At 49.2% G+C, this 22,986-nt stretch overlaps 2 protein-coding genes across 2 annotated transcripts; both read right to left on the bottom strand.

The window, feature by feature from the left end:
- Positions 1–10,138: 10,138 nt before the first annotated feature.
- On the bottom strand, positions 10,139–14,035 carry LOC104934121 (5-hydroxytryptamine receptor 7). Its single transcript, XM_019274516.2, has 2 exons — positions 12,444–14,035; positions 10,139–11,735 (listed from the first exon to the last, which is right to left on the bottom strand). Exons 1-2 carry the CDS (start codon positions 12,971–12,973, stop codon positions 10,835–10,837), a joined length of 1,431 nt encoding a protein of 476 aa, XP_019130061.1. The 5' UTR covers positions 12,974–14,035; the 3' UTR covers positions 10,139–10,834.
- A 5,755-nt stretch (positions 14,036–19,790) lies between these two features.
- Positions 19,791–22,382, bottom strand: LOC113744730 (brefeldin A-inhibited guanine nucleotide-exchange protein 3-like). Its single transcript, XM_027275529.1, has 4 exons — positions 22,312–22,382; positions 20,441–20,522; positions 20,216–20,356; positions 19,791–20,087 (listed from the first exon to the last, which is right to left on the bottom strand). Exons 1-4 carry the CDS (start codon positions 22,380–22,382, stop codon positions 19,998–20,000), a joined length of 384 nt encoding a protein of 127 aa, XP_027131330.1. The 3' UTR covers positions 19,791–19,997.
- Between the last annotated feature and the right edge of the window lie 604 nt (positions 22,383–22,986).

Genomic DNA, 22,986 nt, shown 5'->3' with positions numbered 1-22,986 from the left:
GTTGCCTTACACAAAGACTTCAAGTTTAAAGGCTTTTCTTTTGTTTGTTTGTTTTAATATAATGTTAAAATAATAGATTTTGATATAATATTATATTTGATATTGCACTCTCTGTTAAAATAAACAGAAACTTCACAATGTTTAACGTTCAATGTTTGTGTAAGTAATATTTATAACTTGTGAAATAAAACAAAACTATACTTGCTACAATTTGTTGGTTATTTATTAAAATTACAAAGGCCCAGAGTGAAATTCTGTTGTGTGGGGGGGGTCGGGCGGTGGGGGGCCCGCCCAATGAATTTCTGCTTGGGGCCCCACTGGACCCTAGAATCGCCACTGAGTGAACTTCCACCTCTACGTACAGCTGGACCTCACCGTCACACTGTGTCAAACCAAAAACACGCCACGCTTTGCCGAACACGGACTTTTAATAACGACAGAGGCCACAGCAGCTCGTGTCCCGCTGAAGCTGAAGATGCAGAGCAGGCGGCGGACAGAGGACAGACATCATGACGACCAAAACAATAAACCTGCTGATGTCCTCCGGCTGCTCCGCCTCGAATCTGACGGACAGTGAAGTAAACTGCTGACAGCTGTAGCTGCTGTTAGTTCAGTCTGTTAGCCGGGCTGCCTGTGACTGTGAGCTCAGAGCACCGGGGGAGAGTGTTAGTGTTTGTACCACAGAAGAGGTTTTCAGACCCAGCAGTCAGCAGCTTCTACGGACATGATGGCAGAGGAGAAGAGAGTGAAGAGGACGCTGATGGAGGAAGATCGGCAAAAAAAAGAAAAGCAAGAGTAAATGTGGTGAGAGCTGATGTCCTCCGGCTGCTCCGCCTCAACTCTCTGTGATTTACAGAGTTTATGATGGACAGTGAAGTAAACTGCTGACAGCTGTAGCTGCTGTTAGCTCAGTTCGTCAGCTTGGCGGTGAGTACCCGTCGCTCTGAGCTCACCGCCAAGCTGACGAACTGAGTGTTTGTACCAACAGGCGTTATGGACTACCAGGAAGAAGAAGAGGAGGTAACCAGGCTCAGCAGCTTCTATGGACATGATGGCAGAGGAGAAGAGAGTGAAGAGGACGCTGACGGAGGAAGCTAAGAAGAGAAAAGGAGAGAGTGAGCGAGCAAGAAGCCGCCGGACAAGAGTAAATGTGGGACTGACTTTTAGTGGTTGGTGAGAGCTTGGTGAAATAAAAGGCTGAAAGACAGACGCCGAGCTGGGCTGACTGCTGCTGGACTAGGCAGTGATATCAGCTGCTGCTGTTGTCATGGCGACCAGCAGCATGTTGACATGTTGTTTTTGTCTCCTCGCTGATGATGATGATGATGAAACGTTGACCTGACGACAGAACAAACCCCGGAGACGTGACCGAGCGGTGTTCATGTCACAGCTGCGTTGGTTCTGTTATGTCAGAGCTTTCACACACACACACACACACACACACACACACACAGACACAGCTGCAGACGGGTGTGTCGCGCCTCCGCTATTTTTGTCCATAATTAATTCATAAAGCACGCCGTGTGTTTTGTGTCTCGTAGCGATGGCCGCGGGTCATGTGACCTGACAGCTCAGGCAGGAAGAGTCAGGCACAAAGACGACGGACAGCTGGAGTGTGTGTGTGTGTGTGTGTGTGTGTGTCTGTGTCTGTGTGTGTGTGTGTGTGTGTGTCAAAGAGGTGGGGAGGTAAATAAGCTCAACACATGAACACATGTGGTTCAGTTTATTACATAAGAGCAGACTGATGCTGCAAGAGAAGGAGGGAGGAGATGAGGAGGAAGAGGAGGAGGAAGAGGAGGAGATGAGGAGGAAGAGGAGGAGATGAGGAGGACATGAGGAGGAGGAGGAGGACATGAGGAGGAAGAGGAGGAGATGAGGAGGAAGAGGGGGAGATGAGGAGGAAGAGGAGGAAGAAGAGGAGGAAGAGGGGGAGATGAGGAGGAAGAAGAGGAGATGAGGAGGAAGAGGGGGGGGATGAGGAGGACATGAGGAGGAGATGAGGAGATGAGAAGGAAGAAGAGGAGATGAGGAGGAGATGAGGTGGACATGAGGAGGAAGAGGGGGAGATGAGGAGGAGATGAGGAGGACATGAGGAGGAAGAGGAGGAGATGAGGAGGAAGAGGAGGAGATGAAAGATGCTAGAAGGCAAACACTGTAAAAAATGTAGTTTAGGTTTTATGAGTGCACTCCATCGTTCAGCGTCTCCCTGTCATGACAAACACAGTGTGATCCAGCAGGATCAGGATCAGGATCAGGTGAGGCCTGATGGCATACAGGTGTGCTGACTGCAGATCATTGGCAGGTGAGTAACGGGAGCAGAGGACACAAACACAGAAGAATCCAGGTGAAAACACAAACAAACACCAGAACGTGTTGCGTGTACGTTTGAATATCAGCCTCTAAAATCAGACGCAGGGCGTCATCGTTATGTGACCACGTCCGTCCAGCAGTCGTTACACTAACGAATCACATATTAAAGAGTGACGGAGGACTGGGAGATGGAGGCAGAGCAGCTCTTTGTCACTTTCACACCTCCCAGCCGCCGTGTGTGACCAGTCACGAGGCGTGAAGTGTGTTGCTGCTGTTTGCAGACGTGCTCTCTTATTAGAGGCGACACGTCTTCATCACGGACTCCGATTCGGAGAGCTTTATCGTTGTTTGGTTCAAAGTTGCATTGATGGTCCAAAGACTGAAAGCGCCGTCTGCTGCTGTTGGCCTCTGACATGAATTATGATGAACACCAGGACGTCCGGATCCTTTCAGCCCGAGGCGGGAAGAATCATTTCAGTGTTTCCTTTAAAACCAATAAAAAACTAAATTCTCAAGGACACGTCAGAAGGAGAATTTAATTTCCAGGTAGAAGTTTTACAGGATTTGACCGTGAACAGCTCAAACACACATCATCTTTATTTAATCTGCAGATCTGACAGAGCTTTTATCGTGACCAACAGAGGAAAACATTTATGACTAATTAATGTGGACAAACCAGAGCTGCTGTTTGAATGTCACATTAGACCTGATGAGCAATATGAATAAAACTGACTTTCACAGTGTAATGCTTTCCTACCCAGACTAGGACCCAGAACCCTTTATACCAGGTTTTAGACAGTCTGCGGGGATGTCACGGAGACTACGTCCAGGTTTTAGACAGTCTGCGGGGACGTCACAGAGACTATGTTCAGGTTTTAGACAGTCTGCGGGGACGTCACAGACTACGTCCAGGTTTTAGACTGTCTGCGGGGACGTCACAGACTTCGTCCAGGTTTTAGACAGTCTGCGGGGACGTCACGGAGACTACGTCCAGGTTTTAGACAGTCTGCGGGGACGTTAGAGAGACTACGTCCAGGTTTTAGACAGTCTGGGGGACGTCACGGAGACTACGTCCAGGTTTTAGACAGTCTGCGGGGACGTCACGGAGACTACGTCCATGTTTTAGACAGTGTCTGGTGTCTTTCCTGCGACACATTAATGACGGATGAGTGACAGACGCGGATAACCTCGAGTTTCATAACGATCTTTGATAAACGAAGGAGAGCGCTGCTGCTCGCTGAAGGAGAGATGATTTATATTTATATACAGGAGGTGAGAGAAGAAGTGTGGGAGATGGACGTCGACAGAAAAAGATGAAGCGCGATGCAGCTTTTTTTTTTTTAGTCGAGCTTTTATATTCTGAAATAGATTTCAGCTTCAGGTGCACGGCGAGTTCAGGCAGATATATTCTATCAGATACATAAGCACAGAGGCGTGTGGACGTTTGATTGTTTCACATGTTCCAAAAACTCGACCGGGATTCGACCTCATCAGTTTATCCCAGAGGTTTTTGGGTCACGCTCTTGTTATATTGTAAACAAATCCATTCTGCGAGGTGTTAGCGTACGAGCTCTGTGCGCTGCGATAATACAATCTGTATTTGTTCCACTCTGCATCTCGTCAGCCTGATGGCTTCACTTTTCTTCGAGTGAGATTCACATTTTGAATGTCGTAACAATGAGCGGCGGAGCTGCACAAAAAGAAAACGACGGTCATTAAAAGCTCCTCCACCTCCTCCACCTCTGTGCACATTAACCCAACAGAGAGCCAGGTAATCACACATGATTTGTTTGCCGCACTGGAGGCTCTGTTCATATGTAAATGAGGGTTTTTAGAAAGTGAAGGTGAAACTATTACTGCAGCCGGGCTTGTGTTCAAATGTAGACTGGAGCAGAAGTTCTCCGCCGTGAGGCCGGTCAGCACCGTTTACATTCAGGTGAGTCAGGAAGCTTTATAAAGACATGTTGGACATGTCCAAAGACATGTTGGACATGTTGGACAGTTTAATGCATCCACTGACAAACCGCACAGACAACAGATAGCACAGTGTTCATTTCTTCAGCATGACGCTCAGCACGAGTTAACCTGACCTGCTCTTATTGCTGCATCATGTCTCCCAGCAAAACACGACACAGTGTTCGCGTTAGCGTCCGCTCAACGTCCGTCAACGTCCCCTCGCAGCCCAGGCCTGAAAACAGCCGCTAACAGACTGAGCTAACATGAGCTAACAGACGCTAACAAACTGAGCTAACATGAGCTAACAGCAGCTAACAGACTGAGCTAACATGAGCTAACAGCAGCTAACAGACTGAGCTAACATGAGCTAACAGCAGCTACAGCTGTCAGCAGTTTACTTCACTGTCCATCATAAACTCTGTAAATCACAGAGAGTTGAGGCGGAGCAGCCGGAGGACATCAGAGGGAAAACCAGAAAACATTTCCTCCATAAAATATGATCCAGTTTCACCAGAATCAGTGAAATAGTTGCTGCTGTGTGACTTAGTGCCGTAAAGCGTTACGTACTTCTCAAAGTTACATAGTGTGAGAACAGACGATTTGGCCCATTTAAAAACGAACACATTAAAAAATCACTTTAATATATTTATTATCTCCCAGGCAGCTAAAATGTCTGACATGAAGCCATTACAGAGGTCCCCATGAAATGATGCCTGCAGCTGTGTCACACACACACACACACACTCACACACACTCACACACACACACACACAGACACACAAACACACACACACACACACACACACACACACACAGTCACGTGCATGTATTGGATAAAAGATCGTGAATAAATAAAGATTATCCGTCATGTCCTGCCTCCATTTCACAGCCTCAGTCCACCGACGCATAATTCATGAGTTTGAAAGCTTCTTTTTTAAAACGTCAGTTAATGTGTGTGTTTGCTTTCCGGGATCATGACACACACTCTGCACACACTCTACACACACTCTGCACACACTCCTTTTATTCACAGCTTTTAATAGCTGCGTTGCTGCATTGTTTATAACGGCGACCGGATCACGTGTTGTCTCTTCATCCCATCCCGTCTTCCCGTCTCATTCAGATTTCATCTTTCACTCGTTCACTAATTTTCCTCTCTTGTTCTCAAACTCTCGCCTCAGTGTCTCTCTTTGCTTCACCATCTGTCTCTCTGCTGTTGTTTGTCTTCATTCGTGATCTGCGTCTCCCTGCACGCCTTCATTCACGAGCCTCGGCGCTCAGTAACACACTTCCATCCTGTCTTCCTCTTCCTCTTCCTCTTCCTCTTCCTCTTCTCATGACAGTAGTCGGTGTTACGCTGAGCACAGAGGAGCGACACTGAAACACAACAGCCAGAAGACAAACCTGAAGACACGGAGACAGTCCCTGAGTAGAAACACCTCGGTGGGCGTCGGTGAGATCTTCAGAGTGAACATTTCTAATCAAACATGTCGAAATCTTTTCACGAGTAGCTGGAGAAAGCTGCTGTCTCCTAAATTTCAACGTGTTTGCTCTGAAAGACACACAGGTTTTAAAAAACGCTGATTACGTGAAGTGGTTCTTCAGGAAACATTTATTATCAAGTTATTCACAGACGTTGTGTAAAAAGGTGACTGAACACAAACACAAAGTGATCACATATGTTCCTTACGTAGCAGAGCTGCAGGGACTCGACCGTATGTTCTGTTGGATCAGGTCCTGGTGTTGTGAACTGATCTCAGCTCTGCAGGGTGTGAACATGTGGCTCAGTGTGATTGATTGGCAGACGGGGTCGATCTTTGCCTCCTCCACTTGTTGATAAATGAAAGATTAATCAGCCTTCCTCACAGACGTAATCGGTGTGATGGCCGTCCAGATGAAGTCACCGCTACTTCCCTGCCGCCTCCTCACGCTGACTCATCATATCAACATGGCGAGTTGGCTCACGTCATAGTGATAACACTAAAAGCCACCGAGGCAGTGCTGAGTGAGTCTGACGGAGACCACGTCCAGGTTTTAGACAGTCTGCGGGGACGTCACGGAGACTACGTCTTCTCTCCGTCTCACTTTTTGACTCAACCAGTCAAACGTTGGCAGAGAAATAAAAACATCAGAATCCACTCCTCCTCCTCTTCCTCCTTCGTCTCCTCCTCCTCCTCCTCCTTCGTCTCCTCCTCCTCCTCCTTCGTCTCCTCCTCCTTCATCGTCTCCTCCTCCTCCTCCGTCGTCTCCTCCTCCTCTTCCTCCTCCTCCTTCGTCTCCTCCTCCTCTCGTGTTGAAGACAGTCCTGTAGGTGTGAAGCTGTCCTGAGTGTCGGCGTCTCTCCTGCTGTCTGCAGATCATGATATTTTCTGTGAATGTGGGATGGTTGAATCCTGTAAAGCTCTAAATGAGTCAAACAACAAACTGCGTCATTCACAATCAATGCAACTTTGCACTCAGAGCTGAACTCTACTTTTAGTGCAACTGCTGGCGGTTCTGACGCCGCGTGTTATTTCCATCGATCACATTTTCCACTGGTCTGGTGGGCGGCGCCGTCCTCGCATGACCATAAAGCTGAGACAGCAGGTGGTGCGAGAGGCTGCCCAGCGGGTTGTTGGTTTGAAATGTTCTCCACGTTCGAACCCTGCAGCTCAGAGAACGAGTCAGAAGGACCTTCTGTCCTTCACTCCTGAAGCTGAGCAACAACAAAGACACACACCACAACATCACATCGCTCGTGTTAATGTCCTCCACAGCGGTCCACTCATCTGATGTCAGCTCGGAGACGTCCCCACCCTGCACCTCCTCCTTAATCTCCACCTCCCACACCTCACTTCATCTCACTCCTCCTCCTCTTACTTAGACAGTCTGTGGGGACTGTGACGTCCCCGCAGACTGTCTAAAACCTGGACGTAGTCTCTGAGACGTCCCCGCAGACTGTCTAAAACCTGGACGTAGTCTCTGAGACGACTGTCTAAAACCTGGACGTAGTCTCTGTGACGTCCCGGCAGACTGTCTAAAACCTGGACTTAGTCTCCGTGACGTCCCTGCAGACTGTCTAAAACCTGGACGTAGTCTCTGGAACGCCGTGCCCACCTGGCTGCCACCGTGACCCCGGATAAACGTAAGGAAACAGATGGAACAAGAACGTCAATGATTCTTCATACTGGGACAACAAAAGGACAAACAGGAGTTCAGTTTGTGTTCATCGACATCTTTAATACAAAATCTGGCTTTTGCAGCTCAGCCACAGAAAAACATCGAGGCTCGTGATTTCTGTACAAATGTGTCGGAAACAAAGAATCCACACTGACGATGTCGAACCTGTTTCAGATTTTAGGTTCGTTTAATGATTCATTTGAGCAAATGATGCCACTTCAGCACATCTGTACATATTTACACTTCTGTCGTCTGCTCACCACAGTGTGGACACGAACCTAACGCGTGTTTAAGATGTTATCTGATTTATTACTCGGGGTTTGAAGATGTTTCTTGAGTCATACGTTCAACGCGTCAGTCGTATTTTGCAGTCTCGTCCACGGGAGTGATTTGTTAGCAATTATACAAGTTTTATGGGTCATTAAGCCCGACTGTTGTGGTCACCAGGGAGTGCTGGAGTCACCTCTCTCATTTTAATCATATTGTTAGTGTATGTGCAGCCCTGAGGACTGCTCTTTGCTGTGTGCACTTTAAAGTCCCGCAGGATAAATGTCGCATGTTTAATCCCAGTGAAAAGAACATCCTCTGTAGTACAACTGATTTATAGAAAGAGGTGATTAAATGCAGGTTTATCCTCTATCGTGGTCAGAGACCGCTCAGGGTTGGGAGGATTTCAGCAACATCAACGTACGTTTTAAATATTTAACATCCAACGTGATTTTAGGCCCGATGATCCATGATCCATTAAAAAAACAGTGATTTTAGGTCAGATATGAAACCACCAGGCCTGTGCATTTATGTATAATTTGATCTTTGGTTGGTGTCGTTTTAGCTGCCAACAACTGTCAGCTGCTGTTAGCTCAGTCTGTTAGCCGGGCTGCCAGGACTGTGAGCTCAGAGCACCGTGTGTGAGTGTTTGTACCACAGGAGGTTTGGACCACCGGGAAGAAGAAGAAGAAGAAAATTAGGAGGTAACCAGGCTCAGCAGCTTCTATGGACATGATGGCAGAGGAGAAGAGAGTGAAGAGGACGCTGACGGAGGAAGCTAAGAAGAGAAAAGGAGAGAGTGAGCGAGCAAGAAGCCGCCGGACAAGAGTAAATGTGGGACTGACTTTTAGTGGTTGGTGAGAGCTTGGTGAAATAAAAGGCTGAAAGACAGACGCCGAGCTGGGCTGACTGCTGCTGGACTAGGCAGTGAGATCAGCTGCTGCTGGGTCTGGTTCTGGTTCTGGTTCTGGGCTGATGGACTAGTCAGTGACATTAGCTCTTACCTCTTGCTTAATTTGATTGGCTTGGCCTGGGCAAAGTGTGACACTGACGAGTGGCACAACTCCAGAAAAATATAAAGACTGCTAGAAAAATACAACATGCGGCACAAGAGGAGAGTACAGGCCCGGTGCAAACGAGAGTTTTTCCTTGCCACTGTCGCCAAGCGCTTGCCCATGGTGGGAATTGTTGGGGCTGTACTAATAAAACTGGACTGAATTGATGTGATTGGAAGTTACTTGGTGTGCATGTATAACACACTGTGCTCCTCGCTCATATCGCCTGGCAAACACTCTCCATAGATTCTGTGACAGGAAATGGAGCCGTGCCCCGAAGGCACCGAGCCCAGAATGAAGAGTACAGTTCAGTGGTTCTGAATCTCTTCAGCTCACAGCCCACAAAGTGAACTAATCCTTCAGGTACGAGGCTGAATGTGCATTCAGCATCTCAGCCTCGGGGCTTACCGCAGGCACACAACAGGTCAACCTTTGGATCCGAGTCCTGTTTTCCTCTGGATGAACTTTGTGTTGTTTCATTCTGAGCAAAGCCGACGGTGAATCTCTTGATTTGGTCAAACTGTTTGACTCCACATCATCTCTGCTGCAGTCCCGCTCTGTAGCTGGCTGTACTTTTGTCTTTAAAACATCATCAAGGATCATGGGGGCTGAAAAGTCCAAATAAACCTGCTGAGTTCATGAACAACACAATAAAAGCTGTCCGCACGCTGAGCGTACTGTCAGAGCTTTAAATGAATTGAATCTGAGTGAACATACATCGTGTACGTGTTCTCCAAATGTTTTATGATAATTAAACTGTCCTAATCTGAGTGGGCGGGGCCTGAAAACACCAATGAAATACCTCCATATACACCGCCATGTTAAATAATCAGTGAACTCTGCAGACGTGATTAGTGCATTAATTCATTAATGAGTGATTAATAGTTTAGCAGCTGATTTCTCCGTCAGCTGTGATGGATGAAGCTTCACATGAACATTTGATGTTGTCACCAATCAGAGTGTGAGCAACATTTGGTTGTCGGGTGATGAAGCATGTCAGTTCACATTTTTAAGTTTGTTTTTCCTCATGAATATTTAATGTTGAACGCTGAGATGAACTGAACGTAACCACGAAACTTTTTATTTCTCCGATCACTCGCTCGCTCTCATTCGCTGTCTACATCGCTCAACACAAATTCGCTCGCTCTCATTCGCTGTCTACATCGCTCAACACAAATTAAACTTTGTTGTCAGTCAGACTCAGATTTAGAAGCTGATTCATGAAATAAATGAAGTCAGAACAGGTCGAGCGTCTGATTGGCTGCAGCGTGACGTTTTAACAAAAGTTGGATACATGGACGACCCCGACACAAACGATGGAAAAACCCTGTTTGAGTCACATTCAGGTTAACGGATCTGATTGGTTGTTGTGATACGCAGATTTGTTCATCTTTTTTTTTTTTGTCCTTTTCCAACAGTTTCGACGACTTCCCAGATGATTCTGTGTAACAAACCATCTGTCAGTCAGCTTGAAAGTCAGTTATCAAATAAAAACTTTGACATTTTTTGCAGGTTTCTTTCTCTGTGGACTGATTATCTTGAACGGAACGACTGATGGAGGAACGATTAGTCACAAGAACAGAAGAGAAGAAAAGTTTGAACCATGATCCGTCCAAACTGTGACTGAGCTACGATCAATGAGGCACGGATCTAAAAACAGGGCGGCCTGATTTCAGCATGTTCTGGCACAAAGCGATGACCTGAAACAGCGTGATGAAGACTTGTGTACACGTTTTTACAGTTTATTACAACTTGTCTACTCATTGTCCACCAAAGGAAACAAAGAAAAACTGTGTCTCGTGGAAATCAGGAACATTTTGGTGTTCTAGCTTCGTGGGAACTTCGTCCGTACACGACACCCACTACCATCCAAATCTGTGCCGCTCCACCAACGATGGTTCAGCAGAGGTGCAACCATTGTTCCACCGTGTGCCAGTGAGATAACAATCCTCTTCATGAATGTCCGTTTACTCACAGTATCCCCTCAGCCGCCATCCTATAAATTTGGGGGAGATAACCAGTCTGGCAGCGAGCTGGCTTTGAATCCACGCCAAACGTCTCTGCAGCTTCGCCGATGACCTCCACCTTTACACGTCAGTATCTGGCTTCTCCACCAATTTCAGAGCCTCGTGCATGCCAGCCGCCGACAGCTTCCGATTGATGTTCCTGTAGCGGCACCGCAGGAGGTTACTGTAGGTGGTCCTCAGGTCGCGGTTGAAAAAAGCGTAAATGAACGGATTGATGAGGGAGTTGGCGTAACCGAGCCACAGCAGAGTCCTCTCCAGCCAGAGCGGCACGCAGCTGCACTCCACGCCGCAGACAAACGGCCTGGCGGTGGACACCAGGAAGAACGGCAGCCAGCAGAAGGTGAAGGCACCGACCACGATGCCCAGCGTGGCCGCCGCCTTCTGTTCCCGCTTGAAGATGGACTGGTTTTTCCTCTTCCGGCGTTGGTGGTGTTCACCTGTTTTGAGGAGGCGAGACACTCGCGTGCTGCACTCCTCCTCCACCTCGCGCTGAAGCTTCAACGCAGCCGCCACACAGTCCAAACTCTCCTCCTCTTCGTCCTCGGCGTCCTCATTGTGCTCCGCCTCCGTCTCTTTAACACTTTCTGTTTCTCCTGACAGCACCGCCTCATGCCCGCCTCTTGCCCCTCGCGGAGCCGCCCCGGCGCCGTGCTCCCCTTCCCTGGGGAAACCGGTGATGGTGTGCTTGGCGGCGCTGAGTTTGGCCGCCCGGTAGATCCTGTAGTACATGATCAGCATCACCGACATGGGGATGTAGAACGCCACAGCGGTGGAGTAGACGGTGTAGCCGAAGTCCTGACTGATGAGGCAGACTCTGCCGTCGTTGACATTCTGCGCCCAGCCGAACAGAGGCGGGAGGGTGATGGAGGCGGAGAGCAGCCACACCGACAGGATCATCTTGGCCATGCAGCAGCCGTTTTGCCGGACCGGATACGTCAGAGGTTTGGTGATACCCAAATACCTGCAGAGAGAAACGTGTCATGAACAAGCAGACAATCCATTATTTATGTATTTTCCCGCCCCCCACCGCCCTCAACAAGGTGCCCTTGAGCAAGGTGCTTAACCACAATCTGTGGTCGCCATATGCAGCCCCAGGTGGGACGCTGGGAAACACCATATGTGACGAGCCTTGAACAAAGAGCAGCTCTGCAAATAAACAAATGGCAGCTGTGGTTGATGATGAATACAATGCAACTTTTCTTCTAATGTTACGGTCAGCTTTTTACTCCATATCACACCGCCAAAATAAAGGTTTTATTTTGAAATATTGGTGTTTTACTGTATAATTATGTCTCTAATGTAAAATACTTTATTTTAATATAAGGTTTTGAAATATGGCTGCGTTCCACTATAAACATAAAGAACGGTCAAACTTCATTTTACGGTCTGTCACTGTGAAACACTACACACGTTTGTGTGTGTGTGTGTGTGTGTGTGTGTGATCGATCATTAGAGTCAGTGTTGATTAAAAAATGTCATGTCACTCTCAGTCTGACACTCTCAGTTAAAAAGGTCACAGGTTCGATCCCCACATCAGCATCTGCCCTTGAGTGAGCCACACGCAGGAGCGGACGTGGAGAGCGAAGCTGCGTAAAAGTTCGGGATGTTTGAATGTTTCCTGTGAATGTTTCCCATACTCTGACTTCAGATCGTTAGAAGTTGATCTCACCGGTCAATGCTGATCACGCACAGGCTCATGATGGACGCGGTGCAGCACATCACATCCATGGCGATGAAAACGTTACAGAAGAACTGTCCGAATATCCACTGACCCCCGATCAGATCCGTGATACTGACGAACGGCATCACGGCCAGAGCCACCGACAGGTCCGCCATGGCCAGAGACACGATGAGATAGTTGGACGGCTGGCGCAGCTTCTTCACAAAGCACACGGAGATGACCACCAGCAGGTTCCCGCAGATGGTGGACAGCGTGAGCATGGTGAGAACCCCGCCGATCAGGACTTTCTCCACCCGGCCGTAGCTCAGGATCTGCTCCCCGCACCGGGTCCCGTTCGTCTCCATGACCTGCGGCTGACTGGAGGTGGACGGTGATGTCGCTGCTGCCGCCGCCGCTGCAGCCTCTGCGGCGCCCTGCGCAATCATCAGCGCGAGAGCCTCCGATCGGTCCTCTATCATGAACGACGACCTCATGTTCCCGCCACCGAAGGTTCCGTTACTCGCTCCCACAACAACCATCCTGCTGCCTCCGGTGCCTTTTTATCCATGGACGTGGAGACGCAGACGCACGAGCGCTGGAGCTGGTGTTGGTGTGAGAAATGAGTAATTCCCGCGCGCAGCCTCCTCGGGGTGAACTGCTCCGCGCGCCTTCATGAAGCCTCCGCGCGCCTTAATTCATCTATTTGCAGCCAGACGCGTCATTACGCACGTGGCGGCGCTCCGCGGGCACATTCCCAAAATACCTGACCTATAAAATACGCAGTGATTTTCTGCCACCATCACACACACACTCTTCATCCTGATGCGCGCGCGCGCACACACACACTGAAACTTAAAATCCGCAGTGCGCGCGCGGATTCATACCCCCAAAAAGTTGACGTGTGACGTCAGAAGAGGCTGCAGGGTGGAGGATGTGCACATGTAAACAAATCATCCACAGCAGAGACTTCTGGGAGTTTACTCTGCTGACAGGACAAAGTGTGTCCGTGGATGTCTGTGCGTAATTACGCACAACAACAACAACAACAACAACACACACACACACACACTGTGGATGGTGATGGTGTGGTCACAGCTCCGGATGAGGGTGGAGGTGTCAGTTTGTGATGGAGTTCAGGTGGAGGAGCTGAAGTGCTCCTCATCATCAGAGGAGGCCCAAACTGCTCCGAGACTGATGCTGAGTGGAGCCTTGGACAGTAGCGCCCCCAAGCGGCCACGAGCCTCCGCTGCATGTTTCTCTCTCAGGAGGAGCCACAGCTGTGGTTCTCAGACTGCGGTCTGGGGCCCTGCAGGGGTCACCAGTGGGCTGCCTCAGGGTCAAACAGTGTGAGTTAACGATAGATCAATGTTTTATTGTCCTGATGAGCAAACAATAAAAAAACATCTCAGCATAACCACAAATAAACATTAGATGCAGCATGTAGGAGATGCTACAGCAGCACTAACACACTTTGTGGTCGTCAGTTTAGGGTGAGCAACAAGTTCATGCGTGGGCCTGATGGCAGCGTCCAGCCCGGCTGTGTCGATGCTGTGTGTGTGTGTGTGTGTGTGTGTCTTGATGCTGTACAATATTAGAAAAATCAGACCGTACCTGACCCAATATGCCGCTCAGCTCCTGATCCAGGCTACAGTCAGCTCCCGCCTCGATTACTGCAACTCGCTCTTGGCTGGCCTACCTGCTTGCGCGATCAAACCTTTGCAAATGGTCCAGAATGCCGCAGCGCGACTGGTTTTCAATCAACCTAAAAGGTCACATGTCACCCCACTATTCAGCGACCTGCACTGGCTGCCTGTAGCTGCCAGAATTAAACACAAAGCTCTGACGCTAGCCTACAAAACCACCTCAGGATCTGCCCCTGCCTATCTCAGCGTCTTACTAAAGGCTCACGTCCCGACCAGGGCGCTACGCTCCGCTCATACAAACCGTCTAGTTGTACCCTCGCCTCTCGCAAAGCGAGGTCACTCTAAACTCTTCTCTGTGGTCGTCCCCAAATGGTGAAATGACCAACGGCTACCAGAACAGCAACATCCCTTTCGACCTTTAAAAAACTTGTAAAAACCTTTCTGTTTCCAGAATGCTTCCCTGCCTAACAAAACTACTCTGCTCCTTTACACCTTTCTCAGCTTATGTCCTCCTCTGTAAGTCGCTTTGGATAAAAGCAGCTGCTAAATGCAATGTAATGTAATGTAATGTAATGTAATGCAATGTAATGATACTCAGTGACGTTACTGTTCAGCTCCACCTGAAGTTGTTTTTCCAGGACAGAACGTATCATTGTATCTTCTGAAAGTTTAGATAATCCCCAATAAGGACGCAGTCAGACTGTCGGCGGTGTTCCCCCTGAGCCGTGGTTTGTTGATGTGATTTAAATAATCAGACATTTCTTGTCAAAATGTGTTTCTGACCTTTAAAAGAAGCTCGTTCCAAGATGTCGATCTTCGCGAGGTAGACTCCGTCACTCAGTCTGACCTCGTTAACGAGACTTGGAGGCTATTTTTTACCCCCCTCTTGTGTACGTGCCCTCATTTCATCGACTTTGGAGCAACAAGCAACAACATCACCTGTGAAAGTCAGCACTGACCGGCAGCAGCTACAGCTGGCTCCTCCAAACTTTACAGGATCTGAAAGTTTCCTGGCTTCTCGTCGTCTTCTTTGAATCTCATGAGTTAAAGTCAGTTTATAACTCACTTTATTGTTTGAGGCTCTTATTGAACATAATGATTCTCAGCGACCATCTGTGAGTCTCACATTCATTTTATGATCTCACCTTTCTTCTTTATTTATGGCCCCATTTCAGGATCCTGACGGGTCGAGCCAATGAATAAATGAATACATGAATACATAAACGACTGAATATCAATCATCGCCCTACAAACTGTTTACAGAGCACGTTAAAAAAATACATTTATGAAGGTCGACTTAGTTCCTTTCACCTCGTCACCATCACTAAAGCATCACACGGTTCATGCTCTCCAGATTCTTCATCGTTTCTTAACTCCAGCTCGTGTTTGGACGGACAAGACTTTTTATGTCATCACACATTTTGCTAAATAACTGAAATAATATTAACGAGGCTCAGATGATGAATCCCACTGCCCTCAGTGATCATCTGTAAGTTCATCTACGGCTACAACCTAGTCTGCGGGGACGTCACGGAGACTACGTCCAGGTTTTAGACAGTCTGAGGGGACGTCACGGAGACTACGTCCAGGTTTTAGACAGTCTGCGGGGACGTCACGGAGACTACGTCCAGGTTTTAGACAGTCTGTGGGGACGTCTCAGAGACTACGTCCAGGTTTTAGACAGTCTACGGGGACGTCACGGAGACTACGTCCAGGTTTTAGACAGTCTGCGGGGACGTCTCGGAGACTACGTCCAGGTTTTAGACAGTCTGCGGGGAAGACGTCCAGGTTTTTAGACAGTCCTGCGGGGACGTCACGGAGACTACGTCAGGTTTTTGACAGTCTGCGGGACGTCACGGACTACGTCCAGGTTTATGAACAGTCTGCAGGGACGTCTCAGAGACTACGTCCAGGTTTTAGACAGTCACGGGACGTCACGGAGACTACGTCCAGGTTTAGACAGGTCGGGCGGGGACGTCACAGAGACACGTCCAGGTTTAACAGTCTGCGGGGACGTCACGAGAGATACTCCAGGTTTTTGAACAGTCTGCGGGACGTCACAGAGACTACTACTCCAGTGTAGACAGTCTGCAGGGCGTCTCAGAGACTACGTCCAGGTTTTAACAGTCTCGGGGACGTCACGGAGACTACGTCCAGGTTTTAGACAGTCTGCGGGACGTCACGGAGACTACGTCCAGGTTTTAGACAGTCTGCGGGACGTCACGGAGACTACGTCCAGGTTTTAGACAGTCTGCGGAGGACTTCACGGAGACAACGTCCAGGTTTAGACAGTCTGCGGGCGTCACGGAGACTACGTCCAGGTTTTAGACAGTCTGCGGGGACGTCACAGAACTACGTCCAGGTTTTAGACAGTCTGCGGGGACGTCACGGAGACCCGTCCAGGTTTTAGACAGTCTGCGGGGACGTCACGGAGACTCGATCCAGGTTTTGACAGTCTGCGGGGACGTCACGGACGACATCCAGGTTTTAGACAGTCTGCGGGACGTCCACGGAGACTACGTCCAGGTTTTAGACAGTCTGCGGGACGTCACGGAGACTACGTCCAGGTTTTAGACAGTCTGCGGGACGTCACGGAGACTACGTCCAGGTTTAGACAGTCTGCGGGGACGTCCACGGAGACTACGTCCACGGTTTTAGACAGTCTGCGAGGACTCACGGAGACTACTGTCCAGGTTTTAGACAGTCTGCGGGGACGTCACGAGACACGTCCAGGTTTAGACAGTCGCGGGACTCAGAACTAGCGTCAGTTTTAACAGTCTGCGGGACGTCACGGAGACTACGTCCAGGTTTTAGACAAGTCTGTGACATCAGGAGACTACGTCCAGGTTTTAGACAGTCTGCGGGGACGTCCGAGAGATACATCCAGGTTTAGACAGTCTGCGGGACGTCACAGGACTACTCCAGTTTTAGACAGTCTGCGGGACGTCAGAGACTACGTCCAGGTTTTAGACAGTCTGCGGGGACGTCACAGAGACTACGTCCAGGTTTTAGACAGTCTGCGGGGACGTCACGGAGACGACGTCCAGGTTTTAGACATCTGGGGGACGTCACGGAGACTACGTCCAGTTTTAGACAGTCTGCGGGGACGTCACAGAGACTACGTCCAGGTTGAGACAGTCCTGGTTTTAGACAGTCTGCGGGGACGTCACGGAGACTACGTCCAGGTTTTAGACAGTCTGCGGGGACGTCACAAAGACCACGTCCAGGTTTTATATTATAATGATATTTTATTAATATAATAATGAAAATAAATAATTCTCTCTCTTGTCGTGAACAAGACTTTTATTTTGAAGGCAGGATCACCTGCGGGCAGCCCTACGTCACACTTGCTCCACCTGTCGCCCTGCTGGGACCGGAAGTCCCGCTCCAGTGACTCCCTGAGTCCGCGCCACAGTTTCCCGCGTCCTGCTGTGTAAACAGAACTCCACCTCGTGCGTTTCTTCCTTTTTCTTTGCGGGAGGGAGAGGTGGAGGAAGGGAGGAGGAGAAGCACGAGCTGAAGAAGAAGAAGAAGAGGAGGAAGAGGAGGAAGAGGAGGAAGAGGAGGAAGAGGAGGGGAGGAAGAGGAGGAAGAGGAGGAAGAGGAGGAAGAGGAGGAGGTGCGTCCCCAGGAGCGATCAGCTGATCTTTGTTGTTGTGCCTGACAGTCACAGCTGAGGGTCGCTCTGCTCTGACATCACTCAGTGAATCATCGCCTCCATCAGGGAGGATGCTGTCACTGTCACTACACCCTTAAAACGCCACAGACCAGCCCGGCGGAGACCACGAAGCCTGCCTGTCTCTCCACCTGTCTCTCCACCTGTCTGCCTGCCTGTCTCTCCACCTGTCTGTCTGGTTGGAGCCAGGATGGAGGAAATCCTGCGGAAGCTGCAGAAAGACGCGTCGGGACACAAACACAAAGCCATCCGAGACGGCTGCGTCTACGCCTGCGGTGAGTGCGCATGGAGGCGGGGATGGGTGGATGGTGGATGGATGGGTGGGTGGATGGTGGATGGAGGCTTCAGCTCTGTGTCCACCTGCTAGCAGCTCCCTTTAATCCCACAGGCCTCCACCTTTAAACGGCGGAGCTGAATCCACCTGGAAATGTGTCTATGTCTTTATTTAAGGTGGTATTTAAGGTGGTATTTAAGGTGGTGTTTAAGGTGGCAGGGTGGAGGACCTCCATCATGTGGAGCAGGACTAACAGCTGCTGCCACAGTCAGATTAGCATCATCGCGTCTGCATATTCCTGCAGCCGTTGCTGCACTTGAACGCCTCACCGCGGCATCGGTTATCACGGTGATGCGTTTGGGGACAGTGGTTAATCTGAACACTTGTTTGATTTCACAGTTTTTAATGTTCAAATTTGTTTTGATTTTAAATTATTAATTAATGGGAATAATTATGAAGATGTTTGTGATTTTAATGTTTAATATTTTCAGGCATGACTCGACATTTTTATAACACGTATGACACAAGACGTGACAACAACAACAACGACGTTTCTGCTGACTCACAGGTCACTGATTTTGAATGCCCCTCACCTCACCTGTGTGTGTGTGTGTGTGTGTGTGTGTGTGTGTGTGTGTGTCTGCAGGCGTCATTATCAGTGTTATGATGATCCAGCCTGACCTCGTGGAGGCAGGTACAGTCAGGAGAGACGAGGCTCAGATTGTGCTGATGAAGGCACACACACACACACACACACACACACACACACACCCACAGACACACACACACACACACACAGTCACACACACACACACAGTCTCACACACACTCTCTCCAAGGCCGTTTTCAGAGCAAAGTGGACGGCAGACCTTGAAACAACACACACCGAAAAATGCAAGGTGTGTGTGTGGATTGAATATCCTGTGTGTGTGTGTGTGTGTGTGTGTGTGTGTGTGTGTGTGTGTGAGAGATAAAATGTTTCTCCGGAAAGCCAATTAAACGTTTTACCGACCGCCTTGAAATGTTTTGGAGACACGCCCGGGACATTCATCAGTGTGTAGCAGACACACACACACATACACACACACACACACACACACACACGGCGTGAGGGCAACACTAACATGACGTGACGAGTAACAAGAGATTCATCAAGTTTTAGAGACTCAGCAAGTCTCAGATTTCTAGTCTCTACTTGTCTCCTGTTAATCAGAAGACTAGTTTTAGACAGTCTGTGGGGACATCACGGAGACTATGTCCCCACAGACTGTCTAAAACCTGGACGTAGTCTCCGTGACGTCCCCGCAGACTGTCTAAAACCTGGACGTAGTCTCTCACGGAGACTAACGTCAGGGTTTAGCAGTCTGCGGGGACGTCCGGAGACAAGTCCAGGTTTTAGACAGTCTGCGGGGACGTCACGGGACTACGATCCAGGTTTTAGACAGTCTGGGGGACGTCACGGAGACTAAGTCCAGGTTTTATACAGTCTGGGGGACGTCAGGAGACTACGTCCAGGTTTAGACAGTCTGCGGGGACGTCTCGGAGACTACGTCCAGGTTTTAGACAGTCTGCGGGGACGTCACGGGGACTAAGTCCAGGTTTTAGACAGTCTGCGGGGACGTCACGGAGACTAAGTCCAGGTTTAGACAGTCTGCGGGAGCGTCACGGAGACTATCCAGGTTTAGACAGCTGCTGCGCGCGGGGACGTCACGGGACTAAGTCCAGTTTTAGACAGTCTGCGGGGACGTCACGGAGACTACGTCCAGGTTTTAGACAGTCTGCGGGGACGTCTCAGAGACACGTCAGCATATTAACATGGTGACGAGGTTTTTCTGGGCTGTAATGGACGTCACATCACACGTCACCTGGACACACCTGTTGATCCAGACAACAGGCGGCTGCATTCAGCTTCATGTCTGCTGTGAGAGGTTTGGAACCTGTCCCTTCATGTATTCATGGTGGGATCCAGTTTAACGGTGAAAATGTCTCACCTGAGCGATCCTCAGGATGGAGTCTCCGTTAATGTCAAAGTTTGGTGAGTAGGTGATGCACAGCAGGACCTGACGGAGACACAGACAGGTCATCATCATCATCATCATCATCATCATCATCATCATCTCATCATCATCATCATCATCATCTTCATCATCATCATCATCACAGTGTGTCGTGCCTCTGCAGGCCTTACCTTCATCACCTCCACCTGCAGGTCTTCGTGGAGAGACGGTGTCACTCTGATGGCCTCCAACATCTGGCTGAGCAGCTGCTTCTCTAGGACCTCCACCTCCATGGTGACCCCGCCCACAAACCTGTCCTCACACAGGAGCTTCTGATTGGACGAGAGGGGAGGAGAGGTCAGAGGTCAAAGGCCCCACCTGAGACCGACTCATACCGGGTCAACTCCTCCACCTACCTGCATCCCCGTCAGCGCCGTCTGTCCCAGTTTGGTGTTTTTAGACTCCAGAGCCATCTGAAGAGGCAGCAGACAGCGCTCCCTGCAGGAGACACACATTACTACAGCTCACTGTGTGTACTGTGATTTACAGAGTTTATGATGGACAGTGAAGTAAACTGCGGCCAACTGCAGCTGCTTTAGCTCATGTTAGCTCATTGTTAGCTCATGTTAGCTCAGTCTGTTAGCGCTGTTAGCTCATGTTAGCTATCTGTTAGCTGTGTTAGCTCATGTTAGCTCATCGGTTACTGTGTTAGCTCAGTTTGTTAGCTGCTGTTAGCTCATGCTGTTAGCTCATGTTAGCTCAGTCTGTTAGCTGCTGTAGCTCTGTTAGCTCAGTCTGTAGCTGCTGTTACTCGTTTGTTAGCTGCTGTGTGCTCATGTTAGCTCAGTCTGTTAGCTGTGTTAGCTCATGTTAGCGCAGTCGGTTAGCTGGACTGTTAGCTCAGTTTGTTAGCTGCTGTTAGCTCATGTTAGCTCAGTCTGTTGAGCTGCTGTTAGCTGCTGTTAGCTCATGTTAGCTCATTTAGCTCGTTGTAGCTGCTTTAGCTCATGTTAGCTCAGTCTGTTAGCTGCTGTTAGCTCGGTTTGTTAGCTGCTGTTAGCTCATGTTAGCGCAGTCTGTTAGCTACTGTTAGCTCAGTTTGTTAGCTGCTGTTAGCTCATGTTAGCTCAGTCTGTTAGCTGCTGTTAGCTGCTGTTAGCTCATGTTTACTCACGTCAGTCTGTTAGCTGCGTGTTAGCTCAGTCTGTTAGCTGCTGTTAGTCATGTTAGCTCAGTCTGTTAGCTGCTGTTAGCTCAGTCTGTTAGCTGCTGTTAGCTCAGTCTGTTAGCCGGGCTGCCTGGACTGTGGTACCGAGTCCGTTACATAACCCGACCGGCAGTCTCTCTTTGTCTCGTTATCCTCTGTACGGTCTCGTTATCTGCGGTCGGTTGCGTTGCTGTGGCTCTGTTGCTGATTGGTGGTTGCAGGTTGCAGGGCTTCATCTCCGAGCTGTCACAACTACAACTCTTCAAACGGCTGGCAGAGGCAGAGCAACAGGTCCAACGACTATTCATGAGCGCCAACACAAAAAAGAAATCTGAGTTTTATCAATCAAACCATCTTGATCCTGTTAATGTCGGTTCGTTAAGACAGAATAACAGGATAAAGAGTCGGTGTCGAGTCAGGCTCTTCTTTCTGTGTGTGGACAGAGCAGCTCGACGTCGTCATCAATATTTAATCCAAAACCCCAATAAAACCAAAGAGGCTGTGGAATGAATCATTTAGGGAGCGTCGTCCAGGAGACTGCCTCCAGTGGACGACAGGAGGAACTGCAGCTTTTAGCACTTCCTGTGTCGGCTTCACGTGAACTGCTGCTGTGATCGAGTCTGTCGAGTGTTTCAGAGACATTCAAAGAACCACTGTGATTACATCACACACACACACACACACACACACACACACACACACACTAGCTTATATATCTAATTATACATCATGTCAGTGTTTGTCGGAGTCATGTTTAACAATGTGTAACGAGGACTCCTCGCGAGTTTAATATTTGCATTTTCATCTGAGGAATTATTTGATATTCAAATGAGTTAAAACCACACACACACACACACACACACACACACACACACACACACACACACACACACAGTGTGTAAAATAAGGTGTGTGTGAGCCGCCTGCAGTAAAACCAGTGTGAGGATAACTCGTCTGTATTCAAACACTGAGGGGGGCTAACAAAGCTTCTGGAAAAACACACCATCGGTTTTCAGTTACTATGCAAAGAACGTTCTCACTACGTTCTCACTACGTTCTCTTTAGGTTTGCTAAACTTACCGAAGCTGCGACGCAGAAATCTTGACTGATCCATCCTGAGACTCCAGAGTCTCTGCAGAGAAATAAAACATGTGATCAAAAACAGAGACTACGTCCAGGTTTTAGACAGTCTGCGGGGACGTCACAGAGACTACGTCCAGGTTTTAGACAGTCTGCGGGGACGTCACAGAGACTACGTCCAGGTTTTAGACAGTCTGCGGGGACGTCACGGAGACTACGTCCAGGTTTAGACAGTCTGCGGGGACGACACAGAGACTACGTCCAGGTTTTAGACAGTCTGCGGGGACGTCACAGAGACTACGTCCAGGTTTTAGACAGTCTGCGGGGACGTCACGGAGACTACGTCCAGGTTTTAGACAGTCTGGCGGACGTCACGGAGACGACGTCCAGGTTTAGACAGTCTGCGGGGACGCACAGAGACACGTCCAGGTTTTAGACAGTCTGCGGGGACGTCACGGAGACTACGTCCAGGTTTAGACAGTCTGCGGGGACGTCACGGAGACTACGTCCAGGTTTTAGACAGTCTGCGGGGACGTCACGGAGACTACGTCCAGGTTTTAGACAGTCTGCGGGACGTCACGGGACTACGTCCAGTTTTAGACAGTCTGCGGGGGGGACGAACAGAGACTACGTCCAGGTTTTAGACAGTCTGGGGGACGGTCACGGAGACTATGT

This window comes from Larimichthys crocea, unplaced genomic scaffold, assembly GCF_000972845.2.
Source record: "Larimichthys crocea isolate SSNF unplaced genomic scaffold, L_crocea_2.0 scaffold146, whole genome shotgun sequence".
Classification (NCBI taxonomy): Eukaryota; Metazoa; Chordata; class Actinopteri; family Sciaenidae; genus Larimichthys; species Larimichthys crocea.
This window is presented reverse-complemented; position numbering and strand designations above follow the sequence as displayed.

Bases quoted from the DNA above. Each gene is read 5' to 3' on its own strand.
- LOC104934121 (XM_019274516.2), bottom strand. From the start codon at position 12,973: ATGGTTGTTGTGGGAGCGAGTAACGGAACCTTCGGTGGCGGGAACATG. The intron at 11,736-12,443 runs GTGAGATCAACT...TTCTCTCTGCAG, and splicing joins TGCGTGATCAGCATTGACCG to GTATTTGGGTATCACCAAAC.
- LOC113744730 (XM_027275529.1), bottom strand. From the start codon at position 22,382: ATGTTTTATTTCTCTGCAGAGACTCTGGAGTCTCAGGATGGATCAGTC. The intron at 20,523-22,311 runs GTAAGTTTAGCA...TGTCTCCTGCAG, and splicing joins ATTTCTGCGTCGCAGCTTCG to GGAGCGCTGTCTGCTGCCTC. The intron at 20,357-20,440 runs GTAGGTGGAGGA...TCGTCCAATCAG, and splicing joins CGGCGCTGACGGGGATGCAG to AAGCTCCTGTGTGAGGACAG.